Below are 26,073 nucleotides of genomic sequence, written 5' to 3' on the forward strand. Positions count from 1 at the left end.
CTTGTCCAATTTAACATTTGTCTCAGATTTTTCATTTTCCCATGAAGTGTAAGTATTAATAGTTGAATTGGAATAAGCCAGGATGGGTCTGTTGAACCACCACTTTCTAATTCCTGATTCTGCATTGGTCTCCTCTGCTAACTTGTGAGATGCATATACAGTGAACCAAGTTCTCACTTCAGCACAGAGTTAAACCTAACCATCAACCAGTGATAAGCCTTCTCCTTTTTCCTAATCTTTTCCATTACAATATAACTAACAGCTCCCTCTCAAGGACAGCATACTGGGTGTTCTCTGATAAAGCAAGTGTACTCAGAGGCTAGGAATTAGAGACAACAGACTCATTCTTGTCCCAGGTCGGGAGGAGGGGAGGAGTATTCACCATTGTGTCCCTTACTGGACACTGGGTAGGGCAGCCGGATGTGCCCATGCAAAAGCCTGCAAGATACATGAAGATGCCAGGCCATCAGTTGCTAGGCCAGTGGATGTAGGAAATTATGTAAATTTACATGTACATCAATATATTCAGGAAATAGAGTCTGAGGAGTCCTGCAATAGAACATACCACAAGTAGTCTGAATGCTCTTGGTACAGTGGTTGTGTCATTCATTATATGGTGCAAATCTACAACCCTTTATTTTCAATTTGCAGTCCAACTTTTCAGCATGTGAGTTCAAAAACTAAAATGTATCATTAATGAAAAATTAAACATCGAATTTGTCACTCAATAAAATTGATCATGAATGGGTAACATGAACAAAGCATGTGTCGACATTTATCCGCACACGCAGGGACATTGATATCACTGACCACCAGAAAACCAGAAGACATAAATCTGTGGAGACAGCACCATCATCTACCTCAAAGGTTTGCATTTGTTTTAAGAAGTCTGCACCCCAAGATGATGGTTTAAGGAGGTGCATCTGTAGAGAGGATATTTATTTACACATTGTGAGTTACTTTTGTTTAGATCAACTGACTTTTCTACAAAATTCATTGATAATTTTTGGTTTCAAGTTTCCTTGTACACAACAGAAAGTGAAGTGATAGCTTTTAATAAGTAGCTCTACTAGCAGAACTTCACAAAGACAGTTCAATGATGCCAGTTTTACATTGATATCATTAGATGCTTAAAATAGAAAATCAGTTGCATTAGTCAGGATTCTCCAGAGAAACAAATAACGTGTGTGTGTGTGTGTGTGTGTGTGTGTGTGTGTGTGTAGAGCGAGAGCGAGAGCCAGAGAGAGAGAGAGAGAGAGAGAGCGAGAGCGAGAGAGAGAGATTAATTTGAAGAAATTGGCTCACGCAGTTGTGGGTGATTGGTGACTCCAAAATCTGATGGCGTAGGCCGGCAGGCTGGAGACTATGGGAGAGTTGCAGTTCCATTCTGAGGCTGTCTGCTGGCAGAATTCCTTCTTGCTCAGGAGAGATTGGCCTTTGTTTTACTCAGGCCTTCAAATGATTGGATGAGGCCACCCACATTATGGCAGGTTATCTGCTTTACTCAAAGTCCACTGATTTAAATGTTAATCTCATCCAAAAAACACCAGAAATATCCAGAATAATGTTTGACCAAATATCTGGGCACCATGGCCCAGCCACGTTGACATAAAATTAACCATCACATTAGTGAATTCCAATGATGGTTCAGTTTTTTATCCAATTCATGGAATCACTGTAAAGTTTATGGAAATTTATTCTGATGAAAGTGAAACATTGAACATTATTGAGAAAACTGTAAATTCAGTTTAAAAATTCAACATTTAGGATAAGTATTTTTGCAGTGATCATTTTTTTTCTATAGAAATACAAATTTTGGTGGAGCACAGCACCAGGGTGAAAACAAGGTTCTTACTAAATGAAGAAACATGTGGAGGAGAAATATACTCAGAATTGGTTGCGGTGCACAAATAGTTCCTCTTGTGTCTAAACAAACTACGAGATTGTTTTTGGAAAGGCAGAAGTGAGGAAGGGGAATTTTGGGTTATACTCATGCTTTCCTTATTTCTTCCTAAATGCAGATGTTCCAATAAAGAACAATGGCATATCTATCATATTTGACACCCAAAGTAGATCATTTTTCAACCAAAAAAATGACAAATGACAAAATTATTTTGTCTATGACAAATTTTTTTCTGTAATAATAATAACCATTATTTTCTTGATTTCATCTTTAATTTTAAAACAATTAAAATTTTAAAAGAGTACATTTCAATTTTGAATCTATTTATTGTGTTTCCCTGAAAATAAGACCTCGCCAGACAATCAGCTCTAATGCGTCTTTTGGAGCAAAAATTAACATAAGTCCTGGTATTATATTATATATACCTGGTCTCATAGTAAAATAAGACTGGGTCTTATATTAATTTTTGCTCCAAAAGATGCATTAGAGCTGATTGTCCAGCGAGGTCTTATTTTCGGGGAAACACGGTAGTAAAATATTTCATATTTCATATATGAACCAGATTTTCACAAACAAAAGTATTATGTCTTGCAGTTCGCACTTTCTTTGCTGTTTTAAATTTTAAACACAAATAAAAGCTCCAAGTTGTCACATAGAAAGACAGGATTGAAATAATAGTACTGTTTCTTTGTCTTTACAATCACCAGTCTGTCACTGTTTATTTTGAATCTCTGTTAAAATACAGGAGTATGTGGTACCACAGGGGTTGAAGAAAGAAACTGCAAGCCAGAAGCAAGCTGGAAGGGTTCTGAAGTATTGGGTACTAATTTAGAAACAAATGTGGGTAGCTGAGTCTGCATGGGTCACAGGCCAAATGTATAACTGAAGTACTCTGAATTAACTTCCCAGTGGAACATATGTCTGTTAAAAGGATAAGTAATAAAAATGTGCTAATATAAACTTCAAAGTCTATACCCAGTAGAAATGCATTCATATGTTCACCAAAAGATATGTAAAACATGTTCATAGCAGCACTATTTGTAATAACCCAAATCTGGAAACTACCCATACATCCATCAACAGGAGAATGGGTAAGAACTCTTAGAGTCTAGGAGGATAAATAAAGAATTGTTTAAGGCAAAAATATGGAACACATAACATTGATATTATCACTTACTGAAACAAGCACTATGCTAGGCTCCTTTGCATTATTTTGCTTAATCCTCACCTGTGATGGAGATGTTATCCTCATTTGACTTATGAGGAAACATAGGTACACAGAGGTCAAGGATCCTGCCCAAGGTCATAACACTAGTTAGTGGTGAACTCAGAATTTGAACTCAAGTGTCAGTCCAAAGCCCACATGTACCTTTTCCATTATAGTCTGTTGCCTCTCCATGATAGATAGGGAAGGCAGAGAATCTAAGGAAATGTGGAGTTCACACATTCATACATGCTAAATTTAATAACCGCTACTATTTCTTGTGCACCTACTATGTGGCAAGTACTATGCTAGGTGCTTTATAGTTATTAGTTATAGTTATTTATAGACAGCAAGAGTTATTATTCTCATTTTTTAAACTTTACAAAACATTTTTATTGGGTAACTGTTTTTTCCAGGGTCCATCAGCTTCAAGTCATCGTTCTTCAATCTAGTTGTGGAGGGCGCAGCTCAGCTCCAAGTCCAGCATCCCATGCAGGAATCGAACCCGCAACCTTGTGGTTAAGAGCTCCGCTGTAACCAACATCCATCTGCCCACCGGCAGCTCAGCGGAAGCTCGTTGTCTTCAGTCTAGTTGTGTAGGGCACAGCTCACTGGCCCATGCGGTAATTGAACCGGCAACCTTGTTAAAAGCTCACACTCCAACCAACTGAGCCATCCGGCCGTCCTATTCTCTTTTTAGGTGAAAAGATTGAGTCTCAGAGAAGTTCAATGACTTGCTGAGTTTCAGAAATCTACCATCCCATATCCCTCAGTAGCCTTAATGGAGGCTATGGACTATGTGTTAGGCTCTGTGGTGGGTGCTGGAGCTACACAGATGAGTACATTAGGAATGGAACAACTGTTATTTGCTTATGTGACCTATTTGAGACTATGGAAAGATTTTCCCCCCAGTTCCATATAGGGAATTGTGGAGGGAAAAATAAAGATCAGTAATAGCAATAGTTCCCATTTACTGATGGTGCACTGTTGTGGGGTGTGGGGACAGAACCCCAAAAAGTAGTTTCCAGGCTCTCAGCCTCACATAGACAGGTGCTGGCTCAGGTAGTAAATGGCCAACTGTGATTGCATGGCCATCAGCTGTGGCTAGTTGGCCATCAGCTGTAACCAGTGAGCCATTGGCCACTAATATAACTGCTGCGGCTATGCTAGCAGAGAAGAGGAGGAGAGTGGAGGAGAGTGAAAGAGAGTCGTCGGTGGGTTGCAGACAAAACGAACAGCAGGTCGCACGTCCAGTGAACCCAGCCTCCAGTGAGACCGTAGTGGTATGACTCCCCTACCTATGGCTCCGTGGGTGTTCCTTTTTGGCCTCACCATATCCTGCGTTCTTGTATGGGGAGCGGGAGCAGAGACCCCGCAGGTCTCCCCGCATGACATGGGGACAGAGCCCCAGAGAGCAGTTTCCAGGCTGTCGGCCTCACATAGAAAGGTGCTGGCTCAGGTAGTAAATGGCCATCACTGTGATTGGATGGCCATCAGCTGTGGCTAGTTGGCCATTAGCTGTAACCAGTGAGCCATTGGCCACTAATATAACTGCTGTGGCTACGCTAACAGAAAATGGGGGGTAGCAAGAAGATGGTGGCTGCGCTAGCAAGTGGCGGAGTGTGGCAGAGTGTGGATTGCAGTTAGCGGCAGATTGCAGCTAGCAAGTCGGTCGGTTGGCAGAAAAGCGGACAGCAGGTCACACGTCGTGTGAATCCAGCCTCCAATGAGACCATAGTGGTATGACTCCCCTACCTATGGCTCCATGGGTGTTCCTTTTTGGCCTCACCATATCCTACGTTCTTATGTGGGGAGCTGGGGAGCGGGAGTTGAGACCCCCCTCCCACCCCAGGCCACCCTGCACGACAACTGTGCTAATGCTGTACCATATAAATTGTTTTAAAAAGGTGCTGCACAGTTTGGAGTTAGTTTTGGTAAACCACATCACCAAACCAAACTTAATAACTAACCTAAGTGCAGTTACAGCCTCTCCCAGGAGTGAAATTTTAAACCAATCAGTCTGGAAATTCCTGATCGCTAGGGAGGTAAACTGCCTGATTAGACCCTCCCTGCCTCCTCCGAAGTGAAGGTGACCTTGCCTGAAATAATCCTCTCCTAACTTCTTAGTCCCACCCTGTTTCCGCCTATAAAAACCTTTCATTTTATACAACTAATTAGAGAGCCATTCTAGTTGCTGGTGGGAGGCTGCTGGCCGGCTTCATGGATTGCTTAATAAAGCCAATTAGACCTTCAAATTCGCTCAGTTGAATTTTGTTGTTTAATAATATATATGTTCTTTAATAATATGTCAGACAGAAAAAGCAGAGAACCATGATATGTGGTATATAAACCAAAAACAACAAAAGAACAAGACAAACAAATGAGAAACAGAAACTCATAGACACAGATAATAGTTTAGTGGTTGCCAGAGGGTAAGGGGGGTGGGGGGTGGGGGGTGGGGGGTGGAGATGAGGGTAAGGGGGATCGAATATATGGTGATGGAAGGAGAACTGACTCTGGGTGATGAACACACAATGGGATTTATAGATGATGTAATACAGAATTGTACACCTGAAATCTATGTAATTTTACTAACAATTGTCACCCCAATAAATTAAAAAAAAAAAAAGAATCAATATTATCTGAGGAAAAAAAAAAAATATATATATAAATATATACATATGCACACACATATACCTATATCACATCCTTTAATCCTCAGAAGGATCCTGTTAATATCTTCATTTTACTGAGATGAAAATAGAGGCTTTAGAAAGCCTGATTTGCACAAGGTCACAGGACGGTTAAGTGTTTCCCTTCGATTTGTACCCTGATCTGGTTGACTCGAGGGCTCTAGGTCTCATCTCTGACAACCAGTTAAATATTTTTGTTAGAATTGGACCACAGGTCAGGAAAATGGAAGCCGAGATGCAGTCCATGGTCTTGGGAAGGCGACGCTGGGCGAGTGTAACTACGTGGTGACTGGCCACTGAAGAGCCGGCGCCCAGTTTATGGACACTAGGAAGAAACGCGGGCAGCGGTAGGTTTGGAAATCTGGGAGCCATCCGGATGGGAGACTGAGGCAAAGAGGCATAGAGGCTGCACGGGGGTCGTCTCGGCTTCTTCCGCAAGAAAATTCGCAGGACTGCGTCGTGAACGTGGAAACTGGCAGTTGGAGGTGCGCGGGGCGCGTGGAGCACGCGGGGCGGGCGCGCGAGCGGAGCGGCGGGGCGGGGCGGGGCGGGGGGCGGAGCCTGCCCCTCAGCTCCTAGCGGTGGCGACAGCTGCAGCAAAGAGAACTCCGCAAACCTTTAGGCTTCTCCGCGCAGCGCCGCCTCCTGCTGTGCCTCCGCCCTCTCCTCGGCCCCACGCCGGGTTCTTCCTCTTCAGACTGCCTTCAGCCCTCGCGCCTGTCTGTTCCGTTATGGCGACCTGCAGCCCCAGCGTCGTGGTGAGCAGTTTGGCCCGCCAGGCCCGGGGCGACGGCGGCCAGCCTGTGAGGCGCGGGCGCCCGCAGTGCGGGCTCCTGCAGGGGGTGGCTCGGGGAAGCCGGGGAGCTGGACGCACCCGCAGCTCCCGGGGTTCGGCTTTACGTCACAGCGGGGTGGCGGGGGGTAGACGGAATGGCGAGGCGGGGGTGGGTGCCTTCTCTGGACAGCCTTGGGGAAACTGTGGGAAGAGCCCGGGGGAGATGGCGTGTGGGTCGACTTGCGCCGCCTGCAAGAGCACTGTGGCGGTGGGCTAATTCGGGAATGATCTGGCGGGGCAGGGGAGAGGCCCTTCTCTGTACCTTTTGGGGATGGTGGTGAGGGCCTCCGGGCACGGAAACGACCACATAGGAGGGTACGTGGGGACTGGTATTTTCATCTAGTTCTGCGACATATGATAATGTTTGTGCCTCATTGACTCCGCACCGCAGCCTTGGTAGCGATAACCACGCCTATCGTTTTACACAAGGAGGAAATAGTGAAATGATACGATTTTGCCGGCCCAGAGCTAGCAGGCCTCGAATTCAGATATTCTTGAATCCGGATCCCATGCTGTTTGATGCTGCAGAGGATAACAAATGCGAATCTGGTCCTTACCTTCAAGGACATTCATATCATAACCAGCGTCTCATGTCCTGTCTCCAACCTCATTGGTTCTTTTTCTTGTTTCCGGAACTAGCCAGGCACTCTGCCTCCCCCCTCACCTATCTATCTGATCATGCTTGCTGACATAGCCAACCCCCTCCCAACCACTAAATGCCTTAACCTGCATCATCATCATCATCATTATCATTATTTTAGGAGTTACCAGGTTACCTGTTGATTGTCTCCTACTAGAACATAAACTTTACAAGTGCAGGAATCACCACTGTAACCCCAGCTGGCATGTAAGAAGTTCTCAATAATGGTTTCTTGAATGAAGAAATGAATTTAACCATTTCACTTGAGCCCTGAAAAAAGGATTCTATTTCTTATTAGGCATTGTGACTTAAAGAACAATGTTCTTAATGGCCCGGAATCCTGGTGTGTGGCCTTGGGCAGCTTACTTCACTTTTCTGGGGGAGGATAAATAATTTTTCTTCTGCCCTTCTAAGTTCTTCTGGCTGGATTAGTAATCAAATTAACATGAGACAGAGTAACAGGAGAAAATGACCAAATTTATTACCTGTGTACATATGGAGGTTCCATAAGAATATGAGGACAGGCAGTTGAGGCTGATATGCCATCTAGAGCTAAGGAGAAGGGGGAAGTTGTGGTTTGGGATTTCCAAGAGTAGGAAGGCAATTCACAAGGAGATGGAAAAGCAAATGTTTGGTAAATAAATGTTTGCTGGTCCGTCTTTAACAATTGGACACAGAGAACACTGGTCAAAGGGGCCTTGGTAAGTTCCTCCCCGTCTGTGACACTTAGTTCATAGTAAACTATATGATGATAGCTGCCTTTCTGGAGCAGGCCCTCTATCTAAATTCTTTTAGGCAGTTGAGGGAAGGTCAGAGGTTTTTCTGAGTCTTGTTTCTTGAAACTAACCAGCTTAAAATATCCCAAAAGGCATATTTTGGGGTGCAAACAAACTACTTCCCCTCGGTTTTTGTTTATTTGTTTTAGGGGTAACTGAAGTGCTAGCTACTCATGGCGTTCTTGAAAGGATTGTAAGAAGTTTGTGTGAGTAACAACCTTTGGGCAGTCCCTGACTAGGAATAGTAATAATATCGACCATTGTGTTTACTACGTAGTCCTATTTAGTTCTCCAAACAACCCTGTAAAAATAGTATAGTTATTACCATTTTACAGAGGAGGAATCTTTGAAGCCTTAAAGAGGTTAAGTAATTTAACCTCAACATAGCATACCCACAACACACAGTTAATTAAGAGGAGCTCAGACTCAAACTTAGGTCTCTCTTAAGAACCCATGTATTTAAATGTTATGCTAGTAGTAGGTGCTCAAAGAATGGTGGGGGCTGTTGTTTGTATTCAGTTGCTGAGGAAGTTAGATGTGTTTAGCTTTGGGGTATGATGCCTGCCCCAGCATAGGGTGAATTATTATTTTCAGAACTGGCTGGTGTTTGTTTTGTTTTGGTTTTAGTTTGCAAATTCCTGTCCCTTTATTTCCTTTCCAGAAATTGTCTGCACGTTAGAAATAACAAACACTTAAATAGTTGCGTACTACGTACTGGTTACTGTTCCAAGCCCTTTACATATGTTAACTGGTTTGATATTTATTAAAAAAATTTGTGGGGCTCAGAGGGGTTAAGTAACTTGCCGAAGATCATCCAGCAATGTTAGGATTTGAATCTAAGTTATTTGGCCCCAGAGTTTTCTCTTAACATCTCCACTTTTAAGTTCATGGTGACAGCAGTGGATAATTATTTAGGCATTGAGGTAAGTATTTTGTAGACATCACGGAATGCAATTGCCCCCAAATCACATAACAGGTACTCTATGAGGTAGAGAAACATTAGTATGACCTCAGAGGCACAGATTGGTGAAGAAACTTGCCCAACATCATTTAGATGAAATTGGCCCCCAGATATGCCTGATATAACCCGTGCTACTTGTGATTGTCATTGAACTACGAGGACAAATTGGATACTTCAACTAAAAACAAGCTTCTAGATTTTTGCAAATTAATGTGAAACATCACATATGCATTACGTGGATAATACCTTCTAAATTTCACAGTGATAGTGCTAAAAAATGTAATCCTGTACTAACTGGACTTAAATCTTACCCTGCCAATAATTTTCACAACATTGATAAAATAGTGCAGTTTTTTGGTCCACAACCCTATCATTTTTATCAACAGGTTTTAGACTGACGTTAATCATTGTAGACCAAAATTAAAATTATTCTTTGTAACCACTAAGAAGTGGAGCCAATCACTTTGGGGGTTTCATTCTGCAAATTGAGTATTGTGACACACAATATAGAGCCATCTGAATTGTTTTCCATTGTTTGTGTCTGGCTATTACAGAAAATCCATAGGCAGGAGGTGGGAAAAAGACAAAAGGACCAACCACATCAACAGAGAAGAGGGGTCTTAGAGTTTTCTTTAGTTTTCTTTAGTATATTAGGCAGTAACTGGGCCATGTCATTTCCTCCCCTGTGTGAAGAGAGGCTAAAGATGAACTAGGGTACTTTTCTTCCTTTCTGTAATTTTATATTCTGTGGATTCAGTAAGATTTGTATGCTCTGAAAGTATTGACTACCATCGTTGATATCAATATTTTCCTGCCAGTGGAGACCAAATTCCTAACCTTGAGAATAAGTTGCTAGTAATAAGAATTCAAATGGACACTTCAAATTGCTATGGAACTTTCTTCAACACTGTGCTTGTGATAATTGATCAGTGTATATATATACACATACAGGTATATTTTTGTCCAGAATGAACATGCCTATTCCACTGTGCACACTAATAAAAGATCATAGTGTTGGATAAATTCATGTCCCTTGTGCCCTGGAGAAACACAGTGTTCCCAAATATTTCCCAATAAAAATGGAAAAAAAAAGTCCATGTCCTTGCACATATAGTAGTTATGGGCTCATTTACCCAGGAGCAGCTAATAACTTACCCCTGGGTTGAATAGTCAAGAATGCTGATTTTAATTATTATAATTCTTACACTGTTGTAAACCTTTTCTTTTATCCTTAGAGGGGAGGGCAAGCAATTTATATATGTGATTTATTTGTAAGACTGAAATAAAATTGGAAGATGAGCATACTACTAGCTTAAATTATTTTCACATTTAAAATGTTTATCAGTAATTCGTAATTTTGGTTTTATGAGACTGAATTATCACAGATTATCCCAAGGGGATGGCATATAATCTGCTTTGGAGTTTTTTGAGAATTTTAAAGTATCTGAATATAAGAGGTAAAAATATGCCACTGAACAATTTCTGCCCATTTTTGCAGCTTGAAATTGTTGGTTACTATGAATAAAATAAAATGTGTTTCATCTATTGTACATCTTTTAATTCACATAACTCATTTGAAGACTCACTTCCTCACTTCCATTTTGTTTTGTTTTGACCCACGAACATTGTCAGGTTTTGACCACAAAGAAACTTAAGCAATCCTAGGCACAGACTGATGAATTTATGTTGCAAGTGTTGTCTTAGCTTGAGTTAAATTCCTTACATACAGTAGTTTTAGATAATATATCTTTGTAATTAGAGGTTTTATGTATAAACTACCAACATTTTCACATGAAAATCATCATAGATGTGATACACATAATTGTTAAGAATGTGTGATGCCAGTTTTACTGCAAAGTAAAATTATTTCAGTAATTTGTGATAGAAAAAATACTGACTTTGATTCTAGACAAAAGGTAGACATTAATGTTATATTTTTCAATGATCTTTCATATTAGTAAAGGTACCTGTATGGATTTTACCATTAACAAGTATATTACAGATAGGTTAGAATTTGAGAGCAGTGTTCTAAAGCTTTGAGGAGATGCAGTCAGATTTCTGAACTGTCTGGGTAAATCGTAAGTAACTCAGAGTTATTAATAACCTATCCTTTGATTTCCAGTTCAGCCAGAAATGGCCATAATGGGAAGGGTGGATCTGGAGAAAAACCATATTTTCATTTCTTACCACTGGCACCTCTAGAGCTCTCTCCCCAAATATTTTAGGGTTGGTCCCGCCGCCAGAGCCATCTAGGACCTTCTTTGTGATCTTCTCTAGCTATTTTATGTTAAGTTCTTGTTATGGACCGAATGTTTGTATCCACCCCCCCCCCCAGAATCTTGAAGCCCCATCCCCCCCATCCCCCAGGGTGATGGTATTTGGAGATGGGGCCTTTGGGAAGTAATTAGGATTAGATAAGGTCCTGAGGTTGGGACCCTTGTCTTTTAAGAAGAGAGAGCTCTCCCCCGCCCCCATCCTCCACTCCACTAGGAGAAGGTAGCCCCGAGGTAGAAGGTATCCACTTACAAGGCAAGAAAAGAGGCTTCAGAATGAACCCTACTTTGCTGGCACCTTGATGTTGCAGAACTGTGAGAAATAAATTACTGTTGTGTAAGCCACCCAGTCTAGGATATTTTGTTATGGTAGCCCAAGCAGACTAATGCGGTTCTTTCAGAAGGTGTCAGTAACAACCACATACTGAGACATGTAACACTAAGTCACAAATACTAAAACAGATGTGACTTACATTCATATAGAAAGTTGGAACTGCTGTTTCCTAGGTGACTTAGAAGACTGTGCTACTTCAGTGTCAGAGACGTGTCAGTCTACTTTACTCAATTTAAAACCTAAGCAACAGTGTACTGACTACTTTAAGCTTGGTATTGCTTTAGGAGGGAGTCAGGTGCTGCGTGACCTTGAGTTCCAGGTTTATCTGTAGTGTATACATAACTGCTTTTGATAATCAAAAGTTTGTGGACTTATCAAATTAGATTTAGGTACAAATTATAAGCTTTAGTGTACTGCGTAGTTAGTTCTATGTACGTAAGTATGTATGTTTGTATGTATGTATGTATGTCTTTTCCACTATACTGCAAGCTGAGGACTGTAAATTTATCATCATCCTTATATAACCCTACAAAATATTGCACAGTGCCTTAATCAAGGTGGATATTGAGTGCATTTTTTAAATTAGTTTTAGGTGTAAAAAACAATATAATGATTAGACATTTATGACCTTCACAAAGTGATAAACCCCCTCCCAGTCTGCTACCCCTCTGACACTGTACATAGCTATTACAATACCATTGACTATATTTCCTGTGCTGTGCTTTACATTCTGTGACCACATATATATATATTTAACTATAGTTGACATTCATCATTATTCTACATCAGCTTCACGTGTACAGCAGAGTGGTGAGGCAGCTACACAATCTATGAAGTGATTTCCTGAAAAGTCCAGTACCCATCTGACACCCTACATAATCTATACAACATTGTTGATTATATTCCCCACACTGTATTTCATATCCCCGTGACTATTTTGTGACTACCATTTTCTGCTTTCTTTCTTTTTTGTACTATAACTTATTTCTCTTATTTTTTTTATCTTTATTTTTTAAATTTATTGGGGTGACAATTGTTAGTAAAATTACATCGCTTTCAGGTGTACAATTCTGTATTACATCATCTATAAATCCCATTGTGTGTTCATCACCCAGAGTCAGTTCTCCTTCCATCACCATATATTTGATCCCCCTTACCCTCATCTCCCACCACCCGTCCACTTACCCTCTGGTAACCACTAAACTATTGTCTGTGTCTATGAGTTTTTGTTTCTCATTTGTTTGTCTTGTTCTTTTGTTGTTTTTGGTTTATATACCACATATCAGTGAAATCATATGGTTCTCTGCTTTTTCTGTCTGACTTATTTCGCTTAGCATTATACTCTCAAGATCCATCCATGTTGTCACAAATGTTCCTATATCATCTTTTCTTACCATTGAATAGTATTCCATTGTGTATATATACCACAACTTCTTTATCCATTCATCTATCGAAGGACATTTTGGTTGTTTCCATGTCTTGGCCACCGTAAACAAAGCTGCAATGAACATTGGAGCACACGTGTCTTTATCTCTAAATGTTTTCAGATTTTTTGGGTAGATACCCAGGAGAGGGATTGCTGGGTCATATGGCAATTCTATTCATAATTTTTTGAGGAACCTCCACACTGCCTTCCATAATGGCTGCACCAGTCTGCATTCCCACCAACAGTGTATGAAGGTTCCTTTTTCTCCACAGCCGCTAGCTCCAACACTTGTTACTATTTGTCTTGTTGATGATAGCCATTCTGACTGGGGTGAGGTGCTATCTCATTGTGGTTTTGATTTGCATTTCTCTGATGATTAGTGATGTTGAGCATTTTTTCATATGTCTATTTGCCATTTGTATGTCCTCTTTGGAGAAATGTCTCTTCAGGTCCTCTGCCCATTTTTCAATTGGGTTGTTTGTTATTTTGTTGTTGAGTTGCATGAGTTCCTTGTATATTTTGGATATTAGCCCCTTATCGGAGGCACTGTTTGCAAAAATCTTCCCCCATTCAGTTGGTTACCTCTTTATTTGGTCGATGGTTTCTTTTGCTGTGCAGAAGCATTTAAGTTTCATATACTCCCATTCATTTAATTTAGCTTTTACTTCAATTGCCTTTGGCGTCAAATTCATGAAATGCTCTTTGAACCCAAGGTCCATAAGTTTAGTACCTATGTTTTCTTCTATGCAGTTTATTGTGTCAGGTCTTATGCTTAATTCTTTGATCCATTTTGAATTAATTTTGGTACATGGTGACAGATAGCAGTCCAGTTTCATTCATTTGCACGTGGCTATCCAATTCTCCCAGCACCATTTATTGAAGAGGCTGTCATTTCTCCATTGTATGTTTTTTGCTTCTTTGTCAAAAATTATCTGTCCATATTTATGTGGTTTTATTTCTGGGTTCTCAATTCTATTCCATTGGTCTATGTGTCTGTTTTTCTGCCAATACCATGCTGTTTTGATTATTGTAGCCCTGTAGTACAAGCCAAAGTCAGGGAGTGTGATACCTCCAGTATTGTTCTTATTTCTTAAGATTGCTTTGGCTCTTCGGGGTCTTTTGTGATTCCAAACAAATCTGATGATTTTTTTTTTCTATTTCTTTAAAAAATGCCATTGGGATTTTGATGGGGATTGCATTAAATCTGTGTATTGCTTTGGGTAATATGGCCATTTTAACTATGTTGATTCTTCCAATCCATGAGCACGGAATGTCTTTCCATTTCTTTGTGTCTTCTTCAATTTCTTTCAAAAATGTCTTAAACTTTTCAACATATAGGTCCTTCACATCCTTGGTTAAGTTTATTCTTAGGCATTTTATTTTTTTTGCTGCAAGTGAAAAGGGAACTGTTTTTTGTATTATTTTTCTGAGATTTCATCGTTAGTGTATAGGAATGCAATGGAATTTTGTACGTTGATTATGTAGCCAGCAACTTTACTGCATTCGTTGATTGTTTCTAACAGCTTTCTGGTGGAGTCTTTCGGGTTTTATATATATAGCATCTTGTCATCTGCAAAGAGTGATAATTTAACTTTTCATTCCCAATTTGGATGCCTTTTATTTCTTTCTCTTGCCTGATTGCTCTGGCTAGGAGTTCCACCACTATGTTGAAAAGCAGAGGAAATAGGGGACAGCCCTGTCGTGTTCCTGAACGTAGAGCAAAGGGCTTCAGTTTTCACCATTAAGTATGAGATTAGGTGAGGGCTTGTCATATATGGCCTTTATTATGTTAAGGTATATTCCTTCTGTACCTATTTTGTTAAGTGTTTTAATCATAAATGGATGTTGTATCTTGTCAAATGCTTTTTCTGCATCAATTGATATAATCATATGATTTTTGTCCTTTATTTTGTTTATGTGACGTAGCACACTGATAGATTTGCGGATGTTGAACCATCCTTGTGCCCCGGGGATGAACCCCACTTGGTCGTGATGAATAATCTTTTTAATGCATTGTTGTATTCGATTTGCTAGAATTTTGTTTAGGATTTTTGCATCTGTATTCATCAGAGATATTGGTCTGTAGTTTTCTTTTTTGTGTTGTCCTTACCAGGTTTTGGTATCAGGGTAATGTTGGCCTCATAAAATGAGTTAGGGAGTACTGTCTCTTCTTCAATTTTTTGGAAGAGTTTGAGCAGGATTGGTATTAGATCCTCTTTGAAGGTTTGGTAGAATTCACTAGTGAAGCCATCTGGTCCCGGACTTTTGCTTTTGGGAAGGTTTTGGATGACTGATTCAATTTCATTACTGGTGATCAGTCTGTTTAGATTTTCCAGTTCTTCATGGTTCAGCCTTGGAAGGCTATATGTTTCTAAGAACTTGTCCATTTCTTCTAGGTTATTGAATTTGGTGGCATATAGTCCTTCATAGTATTCTTGGATGATCCTTTGTATTTCTGTGGTGTCTGTGATAACTTCCCCTTTTTCATTTCTGATTTTGTTAATTAGTGTCTTCTCTCTTTTTATCTTAGTGAGTCTAGCCAAGGGTTTGTCAATTTTGTTAATCTTTTCAAAGAACCAGCTCTTTGTCACATTAACTTTTTCTATTGTCTTTTTGTTCTCTATTTCATTTAGTTCTGCTCTGATTTTTGTTATTTCCTTTCTTCTGCTGACCTTGGGTTTCACTTGTTCTTCTTTTTCTAATTTTTTAAGGTGTAACATGAGGTTATGTATTTGGGATTTTTCTTGTTTCTTGAGACAGGCCTGTAATGATATAAATTTCCCTCTTAAAATAGCTTTCGCTGCATCCCAAAAATTTTGGTAGGATGTATTTTCATTGTAAGTTGTTTCTGTGTATCTTTTTATCTCTCCTCTAATTTCTTCTTTGACCCAGTCGTTCTTTAAAACTATGTTTTTTAATCTCCATGTATTTGTGTTTTTTCCTGCTTTCTTTTTGAAGTTGATATCCAATTTCAAAGCCTTGTGATCAGAGAATATGCCTGGTATGATTTCAATCTTCTTAAATTTGCTGAAGCTGATTTTATGTCCCAATACATGGTCTATCCTTGAGAATGTTCCATGTACATTAGAAAACAATGTATAGTCTGATGTTTTAGGATGAAGTGCTCTATAAATGTCAATTATGTCCATTTCATCTAATGTGTCATTTAGGGCTGCTATTTCGTTATTTATTTTCTGTTTGGATGATCTATCCATAGCTGTCAATGATGTATTTAAGTCCCCTAGTATAATTGTGTTTTGGTCAATTTCTCCCTTTAGTTCTGTTAGTAGTTGCTTGGTATATTTGGTGCTCCCTGATTGGGGCATAAATATTGATGACTGTTATGTCTTCTTGTTGTATAGTCCCTTCACCATTATGAAATGTCCATCTTTGTCTCTTGTTATCTTTTTCACCTGAAGTCTGTTTCATCTGATATCATTATGGCTACACCTGATTTTCTCTGGGTACCATTTGCTTGGAGTGTCAATTCCCACCCTTTCACTTTGAGTCTATGCTTGTCTTTGTAGCTGAGCTGTGTCTCTTGGAGGCAGCATATGGTTGGGTTTAGTTTTTTGATCCAATCTGCTACTCTGTGCCTTTTTATTGGTGAGTTCAGTCCATTTACATTTAGGGTGATTATTGATATGTGAGGATTTCCTGTCATTCTATCTTTAGTTTTCTGGTAAGGCTGTGTCTCCACTGTTTCTTTGCCTTTGTTGTTGTCTATTATTTCTGTGTGGTGGTATTCTATGATGTTTCCCTCTGTTTCTTCTTTTATTACAGTATATATTTCAGTTCTGGATTTTTTTGAGTGGTTACCCTTAAGTTTATGTAAAAGAAAGTTTGATATTTAGAGTATTCCATTTTCTTCAGCACGCTTACTTTCTCCATTCCCATATTCCGGTTCAGGCCTTTACTCTTCCCCTTTTTATGTTTTGGTTGCCACAAATTGTCCCTGTTGATGGTGGTCAAATAGCCTCCTTTAGTATTTCTTGTAGTGCAGGTCGTGTATTAGAAAATTCCCTCAGCTTCTGTATGTCTGGAAAGGTCTTTATTCCTCCTTCATATCTAAAGGATATCTTTGCTGGATATATTATTCTTGGCTCATAATTTCTCTCTTTCAATAGTTTGAATATTTGGTTCCATCTCTCCTGGCTTGTAGAGTTTCTGCTGAAAAATCTGATGATAATCTAATGGGCTTTCCTTTGTAGGTTACCGTCTTCTTTTCCCTGGCTGCCTTGAGGATTCTTTCTTTGTCGTTGATTTTAGACAGCTTCAATACAATGTGCCTTGGAGAAGGCCTGTTGGGATTGAGGTCATTAGGTGTTCTATTTGCTTCTTGGATTCGAGGATCCAGTTCTGTCCACACATTTGGGAAGTTCTCATCAGCAATTTGTTTGAATATATTCTCTGTTCCTTCTCTCTTTCTTCTCATTCCGGTATGCCCATTATTCTTATATTGCTCTTTCTGATGGAGTCAGAAAGTCCTTGTAGAGTTCTTTCATTTAACTGTCAAGTCTCTTTCTTCTTCCATCCGTGTCATTTCCAGGTTTCTATCTTCGATGCCACTGATTCTTTCCTCCATCTGGTCAACTCTACTACCTAAGCTGGTTATTTCATTCTTAATTTCTTCTACTGAGTTCTTAATCTCCAGAAATTCTATTTGGTTCTTTTTCAAAATTTCAATCTCTTTCGTAAAATGCTCATGTTGTTCTTTGATTGTGTTTCTGAGTTCATTAAACTGCCTTTCTGTGTTTTCTTTTATCTCGTTGAGTTTTTTCAGAACTCCAATCTTGAATTCTCTGTCCTTTAAGTCACCTATTTCCGTATCTTTAAGTTCCTTTTCTGGAGACTTTTCACTTCCTTTCTGAGCTGTCTTGTTGCCTTGGTTATTCATAGCAATTACTGATTTATTATTTGTCTTTCTAGACATCTACAGGAGTGGCTTCTGCAACAGGTTTATAGGAAGAGGTCTTTCTTTTGTTTTCTAGTACTTGTTAGTAGAATGCTTTATTTTCTCTACGACTGCAGCCTTTTTTTTCTCTGTCACACTTTAGTGCTATGTTTTCTCTGCACTGTTCCAGCTTCTCACACAATGAGGGTATTCCCTGGGAGACGTGCTTCTCCTCTGTTAGCAGTTTGCCTGGGTTATAGGGTGCAGTGTCCGTGTGGGTATGCGGAGAGCTTTTGAAGTTTCATAGCTCTTCCTGCACCAGATTCAGAGCCCGTTTGTTTCAGCAGTTCTGTTTACTCCTGCAGGGATCTGCCCAGATTGGTGGGGCCAGGGGCCGGGTGAGTTGTGAGAGGTGGCCCAGAGCAATGGCGGCGACCACCACCACAGCAGATGCTGCTTCCACAGCTCCCTCCCCTTTGCCCGAACTAGTTGGTCTGCGAATCTGTGTCTGCCGTCCACAGTTCTCAAAACAGCAAATATTCTGTTCTTTTGATCTGACACTGCTACTGTACTGCTTCTAGCATCGGGCAGGTGGGGTCCAGGCAAGCTCTGGGAGGGTAGGGAGGGGGCGGCTAGTCTCAGTGCCTAAGGCTTCCGTTCTCTGCTCGGCAGTGCGGGGTTAAACCACCGTTTTCAGCCTTCTTCCCTCAGTCTTTGCTCTGAGGTGTCTGCCGTGAGCGTTGGGTTCAGCCGTGTTATATGCTGCCCCCTCAGCCCTGTGGGCCATAAGTGGAGCACTAGCAGTCTGAGTTCTTCCCTCTCCCGCAGCTGCAGTATTTCCGGGATGCATCGAACTCGGAGCACTGAGCTAAGTCTGCGTACTGAGCCCGGGCGGCTCTGTCTGCGCACTTCTTCCTTCCCTCTTCCCCCGGCTCGCGTGATTCGCCCACCTTTAGGTGAATTCAGTAGTGGGCTTCTTCGTCTTGCCTGTCTGCTGTGCAGGGAGTCCTTTGTGGAGTTGTTGTTGTTCGATTAGTTGTAAGTTCCAGGGGAGCGTTACAGAGGCTCACCTCACGCCTCCATTTTGATGACGTCTCATATCCTTTATTTCTGACCAGTTCTTTTTTATGTTTTCCATCTCCATTTTTATGAGATCATTGAGCATTGTTATAACCAGTGTTTGGAACTCTGCGTCTGATAGATTTCTTATCTCCATTTCGCTTAGTTCTTTTTCTGGACTTTTTTCTGTTCTTTCATATGTGACATGTTTCTTTGTCTCCTCATTTTGGCTGCTTCCCAAAGGGTTTTTTTCTATGTATTAAGCAGATGTGCTGTCTCCCGGTCTTAGTAGAATGGCCTTATGTATTAGGTATGCTGTCGGGATCAGTGGTGCACTTTTTCTGGCCACCTGAGCCACACGCTCCAGGTGTGTCCCTTGTATAGGTTGTGTGTGCCCTCCTCTTGTACTTGAGCCTTGGTTGATAATTGCGTATCAATGGAAGGGACTGACCTTTGGGGTCACTCTGTGTGAGGACTGGCCTTGACTACAGTGGAAGAGTTGTTGTGCAGGGGCTGATCCTGCGGAGCAGGATCTGCCTCAGCAGGACTCCGGTGCCTGCCCAATCCACCCCTTCGGTGTGTCATACTTGGATGTGGCTGGGTGATGCTCCAGCTCGTTTAGAAGCCAGCCACTGGGGGCACCAGCCCAGGACCTCCTTGGAGGGGATCTGCTACAGGTCTACTTCAGCCACAGCCTGTGCCCCACCCAGAGCCACCTAGCAGGAGCCAGAAAGAAATCCACAGATGGCTGCCGTCTGTGCTGTGATTGGAAGCACCTTGAGAGGCCAAACCACAAACCAAGGACGGGTGCCGCTAGTACCAACTTAGAGCTGCTCAGCCAGAGGCACAGGACACACTCAAGCCAGATGCAGCTTCTCTGGGTTCTGTGAATCTTTGATAATCTAGGAAAGTCTGCAGCTTGAGCCAAGGCAGGCGGTTTGTAAGAAAAAGCCACTGAAAGCAGCCTGGGTGTGTCCAAAAGCTGGGTGGGGCCAGGTCTTGAATTGCCAGGGTGTGGTGATGGAACAGCAGCGACTCAGAAGAAATGGTGGCCACCTGTGTTCGCACGCTGGGAAGGAGGAGGGCTCAACAAGGAAACAATGGCCTCCGCCAACTCCCCCATGCAGGCGAAAGCTGCCTCTCCAGCCTCCGTCCCAAGTCAGACAACTCAATTCCCCACCATATGTCCTTGCCACGTTTTCAGCTGCTGCCCCAGCGCTGGAGCTCTGAGCAAGTGATTCCATTGGTGGGTAAGTCGGTACGCAATCCCTTTAAGAGGAGTGTCTGGGAGTGCAGCTGCCCTCTGTCTCACTCAGTCACAATCTCCGCTGCTTTTCACAACTAAACATTATGGGGACTTCTCTCCCTGGCACTGGAACCCTGGGCTGGGGTTGGGGCTGGTATCTCAGATCCTTTAAGGGATGGGGGGACCCCTGCAGCCAAAATATGCTCCTGATCTTTAATGGTCACATGTGGGTGTAGGACCAATCCATGCTGCATCTCTGACCTTCCTACCAGTCTGATGGTGGATTCTTCTGCAAGTCCTTAGTTGAAAGGCTTCAGTTCAGTTTGATTATAGATGATTTTCAATAATGGTTGTTTTGAGGTTAGTTGTAATTTTGATGTAGTTGTGAGAGAAGGTATACACAGTGTTTACCTACTGCGCCATCTTGGTTGTCTCCCACAATTTCTTTATCCAATCATCTATTGATGGGCATTTCGGTTGTTTCCATATCCTGGCAATTGTGAATAGCGCTGCAACAAACATAGCGGTGCATATGTTTTTTTGAATTAGTTTTTTCGATTTTTTTGGTAAGTACACAGGAGTGGAATTGCTGGGTCATAAGGTAGTTCTATTTTTATTTTTTTCAGGAACCTCCATACTGTTTTCCATAGAGACTACACCAGTTTGCCATCCCACCAACAGTGCACCAGGGTTCCCTTTTCTCCACATCCTCACCAACCCTTGTTGTTTGTTGATTTATTGATGATAGCCATTCTGACTGGAGTGGTATCTCATTGTGGTTTTTATTTGCATTTCTCTGATGATCAGTGACCTTGAATATCTTTTTATGTGTCTATTGGTCATCTGTATGTCCTTTTTAGAGAAATGTTTCTTCGTGTCCTCTGTCCATTTTTTAATTGGGTTGTTTGTTTTTTTGCTGTTGAGTTCTGTGAGTTTTTTAAATAAATTTTGGATGTTAACCCCTTATCAGATATATCATTGGAAAATGTCTTCTCCCATTCAGTAAGTAGGATGTCTTTTTGTTTTATTGATGGTTTCCTTTACTGTGAAAAACTTTTTAGTTTTATGTAGTCCAATTTATTTATTTTTTCTGTTGCTTCCCTTGCCTGAGGGGATATATCAGTAAAAGTATTACTAAGGGTAATGTTTGCGAGTTTATTTCCTATATTTTCTTCTAGGAGTTTTATGGTTTCCGGTCTCACACTTAAGTGTTTAATCCATTTTTGAATTTATTCTTGTATATGGCAAGATGGTCCACTTTCATTTTTTTTTCATGTATCTAATTTCCCCAACGCCGTTTATTAAATAGACTGTATTTACCCCAATGTAAATTCTTACTTCCTTTGTCATAGATTAAATGACCATATAGGTAGGCATGGATTTATTTCTGGGCTCTCTGTTCTGTTCCATTGATCTACGTGTGTGTTTTTATGCCAATACCATGCTGTTTTGATTATGATAGCCTTGTAGTATAATTTGACATCAGGTAGTGTGATAACTCTCACTTTGTTCTTATATCTCAGGATTGCCATGACTATTTGGTGTCTTTTATTGTTCCATATAAATTTTAGGATTATTTATTTTAGTTCTGTGAAAAATATCATTGGTATTTTGATAGGGATTGCATTGAATCTATATATTGCTTTGGGTAGTATGGGCATTTTAACTATATTAAGTCTTCCTGTCCATGTGCATGGTATATGTTTCCATTTAATTGTATCGTCTTTAATTTCTCTCTTCATTGTCTTATAATTTTCTGATTAAAGGTCTTTTACTTCCTTGGTTAAATTTATTCCTAAGTATTTTTTTGATGCAATTGTAAATGGGATTGTTTTCTTAATTTCTCTTTCTGATAGTTTCTTATTGGTGTGTAAATATGCAACCAATTTCTGAATATTGATGTTGTACCCTGCTACTTTACTAAATTCATTTATCAGTTCTAATAGTTTGTTTGGTGGAATCTTTGGGGTTCTCTCTATATAATATCATGTCATCTGCAAATAATGACAATTTTACTTTCTCCTTTCCAATTTGTTTGCCTTTTATTTCTTCTTGTTGTCTGATTGCTGCAGCTAGAATTTCCATTACTGTGTTCAATAAGAGTGGTGAAAGTTGGCATCGTTGTCTTCTTCCTGATCTTAAGGGGAATGCTTTTAGCTTTTCCCCATTGAGTATGATGTTAGCTGTGTGTTTGTCATATATGGCCTTTATTATGTTGAGATATGTTCCCTCTATTCCCAGTTTGTTGAGAGTTTTTATTGTAAATGGATGCTGCATTTTGTCAGATGCTTTTACTGCGTCTATTGATATGATCATATGATTTTTATTTTTCATTTTCTTTATGTGATGTATCACATTCATTGATTTACAGATACTGAACCAATATTGCATATCAGGAATGAATCCCACTTGATCATGGTGTATGGTCTTTTATATATATATATATATACTTTTATTATTATTAATAGCATCTGTGGTATTTTTAATGTATTGTTGAATTTGGTTTGCTAATATGTTTGTTGAGGATTTTTGCTTCTGTGTTCATTAGGGATATCAGCCTATAATTTTCTTTTTTTTGTAATGTCTTTTTCTGGTTTTGGGATCAGGGTAACGGTGTCCTCGTAAAATGAGCTTGGGAGCCTTTCTTCCTCCTGGATTTTTTGAAATAGCTTGAGGAGAATAAGTGTTAATTCTTTTTTGAATGTTTGGTGAAATTCACCTGTGAAGCCATCTAGTCCAGGACTTTTGTTTGTTGGGAGCGTGTTGATTACTGATTCAATTTTGTTGATTCAATTTTGTTGGTAGTAATCGATCTGTTCAGATTTTCTGTTTCTTCTGGATTCAGCCTTGGATGATTTTAAGCTTCTAGGATTTTATCCGTTTCTTCCAGATTGTCAGATTTGTTGGCAGATAGATGCTCACAGTATTTTCTTAAAATTTTTTGTATATCTGTGGTGTCTGTGGTCACTTCTCGTCTTTCATTTCTGGTTTTATTTATTTGGACTCTCTTTTTTTAATTAATGAGTCTGGTTAAAGGTTTATCAATTTTGTTTATCTTTTCAAAAAAAACTCTTGGTTTCATTGATCTTTTGTATTGTTTTTTGGGTCTCTGTTTTGTTTATTTCCACTGTGATCTTTATTATTTTTTTCCTTGTACTCATTTTGGCTTATTTTGCTATTATTTTTCCAGTTCCCTTAGGTATAAAGATAGACTGTTGATGTGAGATTTTTCTTGTTTGTTTAGGTAGACCTGCATTGCTATGAATTTCCCTCTTAGGAGTGCTTTTGCTGTGTCCCATAGATTTTTGAGTCATTGTGTTTTAATTTTTGTTTGTCTCAAGGTGTATTTTGATTTCTACCTTTATTTCATTGTTGACTCATTCATTATTTAGTAGCATGTTATTCAGTCTCCATGTGTTTGTGTGTTTTTCAAGTATTTTTTTCTTGTAATTGATTTCTAGTTTTATAGCACTGTGGTTAGAGAAGACATTTGATGTGATTTCAGTCTTCTTAAATTTATTGAGACTTGTTTTGTGGCCTATCATGTGGTGGTCTATTTTGGAAAATGTTCCATATACACTTAAAAAGAATGTATATTCTGCTGTTTTGGGGTGAAATGGTCTAAAAATATCAATTAAATCCATCTGGTCTAATGTGTCATTTAAGGCTGCTGTTTCCGTGTTGTCTGTCTGGAGGATCTGTCCATTGGTGTTAGTGGGGTGCTAAAGTCCCCTACAATGATTGTGTTACTGTTGATATATCCCTTTATATGCCAGTATTTGTTTTATATATTTAGGTGCTCCTATGTTGGGTGCATTGATGTTTACTAGGGTTATGTCCTCTTGTTGGATTGATCTCTTTATGATTATGTGATTTCCTTCTTTGTCTTTTTTATAGTCTTCATTTTTTAAAAAAAGATTTTATTGGGGAAGGGGAACAGGACTTTATTGGGGAACAGTGTGTACTTCGAGGACTTTTTTCCAAGTCAAGTTGTTGTCCTTTCAATCTTATTTGTGGAGGGTGCTGTTCAGCTTCAAGTTGTTGTCCTTTCAGTCTTAGTTGTGGAGGGCACAGCTCAGCTCCAGGTCCAGTTGCCATTGCTAGTTGCAGGGGGCGCAGCCCACCATCCCTTGTGGGAGTCGAACTGGCAACCTTGTAGTTGAGAGCCCACTGGCCCATGTGTGAATTGAACTGGCAGCCTTCAGAGTTAGGAGCACAGAACTCCAACCGCTTGAGCCACCGGGCTGGCTCTATAGTCTTCATTTTAAAGTCTGTTTTTGTCCGATATAAGTATTGCTACTGCAGTTTTTTCTCCTTTCCATTTGCATGAAATGTCTTTTTTTCATCTCTTTACTTTCAGTCTGTGTGTCTTGATCTGAGGTAGGTCTCTTGTAGACAGCATATGCATGGGTCTTGTTTTTTTATCCTCTCAGCTCCCTATGTCTTTTGATTGAGCATTTAATCCATTTACAGTTAAAGTGATTTTGGATAGGTACAGAGTTATTGCCATTTTATTATTCGTGTTTTTGGTCTTTGTTACTTTCTTCTGCTTAAAGAAGTCCTTTTAACATTTCCTGTAATACTGGCTTGGTGGTAATGAATTCTTTTAGCTTTTTCTTATCTGGGAAGCTCTTTATCTCTCCTTCAGTTTTAAATGATAGCCTTCCTAGGTAGGGCAGTGTTGGTTATAGGCCCTTGTTTTTCATCTGAATGCATTCTGTTGTGATTGAATATATTGAAATCCCTTTTTATCAAAGCAGCCACTGGATTGTTAACTAATCCATATCAGATGGAGTTCATTAACATGAGATATTACCCAATATCATATGGGACAAATAACGGCTAATAATATTTAAGGCCACCAAATATATTTCTGTCTAGCTCTTAAGTGATTTTGAGTGCCCTCTTAAACTCCCATAATATTTCACCTGTGTCTTAACAGTTTAGCACTCTGTTTTATGGTTATTCATGTATCTGTCATGTCTTTTACTATACTGTAAGTTCTTTGAGGGTAGCTGTGTCACTATTTATCTAATCCTCTCTAGTATGTACAATATAGTGGGGTGCTCAAATAATTGAGTATTAGTAACCAGAATACAGGTTCTGAATAAGGTCATTACCATTTTAAAATTAGTATTCTAATATTTGATCATGAACTATGAAGTTTTCATTAAATGTAAAATTGGGAAAAGTTGATGTTGCTTGTCATCATTTAAATAAATTGCTCCTTATTTATCTTTATATTTGAAACATCCACAAGTAATCATGATAGTATGATGAACCCTCATGTACCCATTGCCCAGTTCAGACAGCTATCCATGGCTAATCATGTTTCTTAAATTAGGACCCCCATAAATATACCCCATTTATTTATAGTGAATTATAACAAAGTTGTAAATTCGTGTCTAAATACTTCAAGTGGGGCCGGCCCAGTGGCTCAGGCAGTTGGAGCTCTGTGTTCCTAACTCCGAAGGCTGCCGGTTCAATTCCCCCATGGGCCAGTGGGCTCTCAACCACATGGTTGCCAGTTCAACCCCTCGAGTCCCACAAGGGATGGTGGGAAGTGCCCCCTGCAACTAAGATTGAACATGGCACCTTGAGCTGAGCTGCCGCTGAGCTCCCAGATGGCTCGGTTGGTTGGAATGCGTCCTCTCAACCACAAGGTTGCCAGTTCGATTCCTCGAGTCCTGCAAGGTATGGTGGGCTGCGCCCCCCTGCAACTAACAATGACAACTGGACCTGGACCTGGAGCTGAGCTGCGCCCTCCACAACTAAGATTGAAAAGACAACAACTTGACTTGGGAAAAAGTCCTGGAAGTACACACTGTT

General features: G+C 40.2%; 1 protein-coding gene across 1 annotated transcript in view; it reads left to right on the forward strand.

Moving 5' to 3' along the window:
- The first annotated feature begins 6,138 nt into the window (after positions 1-6,138).
- Positions 6,139-26,073, forward strand: part of HPRT1 (hypoxanthine phosphoribosyltransferase 1) — a 42,458-nt gene continuing 22,523 nt past the window's right edge. Inside the window, exon 1 of the mRNA XM_074324209.1 lies at positions 6,139-6,558. Coding sequence (XP_074180310.1) covers positions 6,532-6,558 — 27 coding nt within the window. The 5' untranslated portion in view covers positions 6,139-6,531. The remainder of the gene's footprint in view (positions 6,559-26,073) is intronic.

This window comes from Rhinolophus sinicus, chromosome X, assembly GCF_036562045.2.
Source record: "Rhinolophus sinicus isolate RSC01 chromosome X, ASM3656204v1, whole genome shotgun sequence".
Classification (NCBI taxonomy): domain Eukaryota; kingdom Metazoa; phylum Chordata; class Mammalia; order Chiroptera; family Rhinolophidae; genus Rhinolophus; species Rhinolophus sinicus.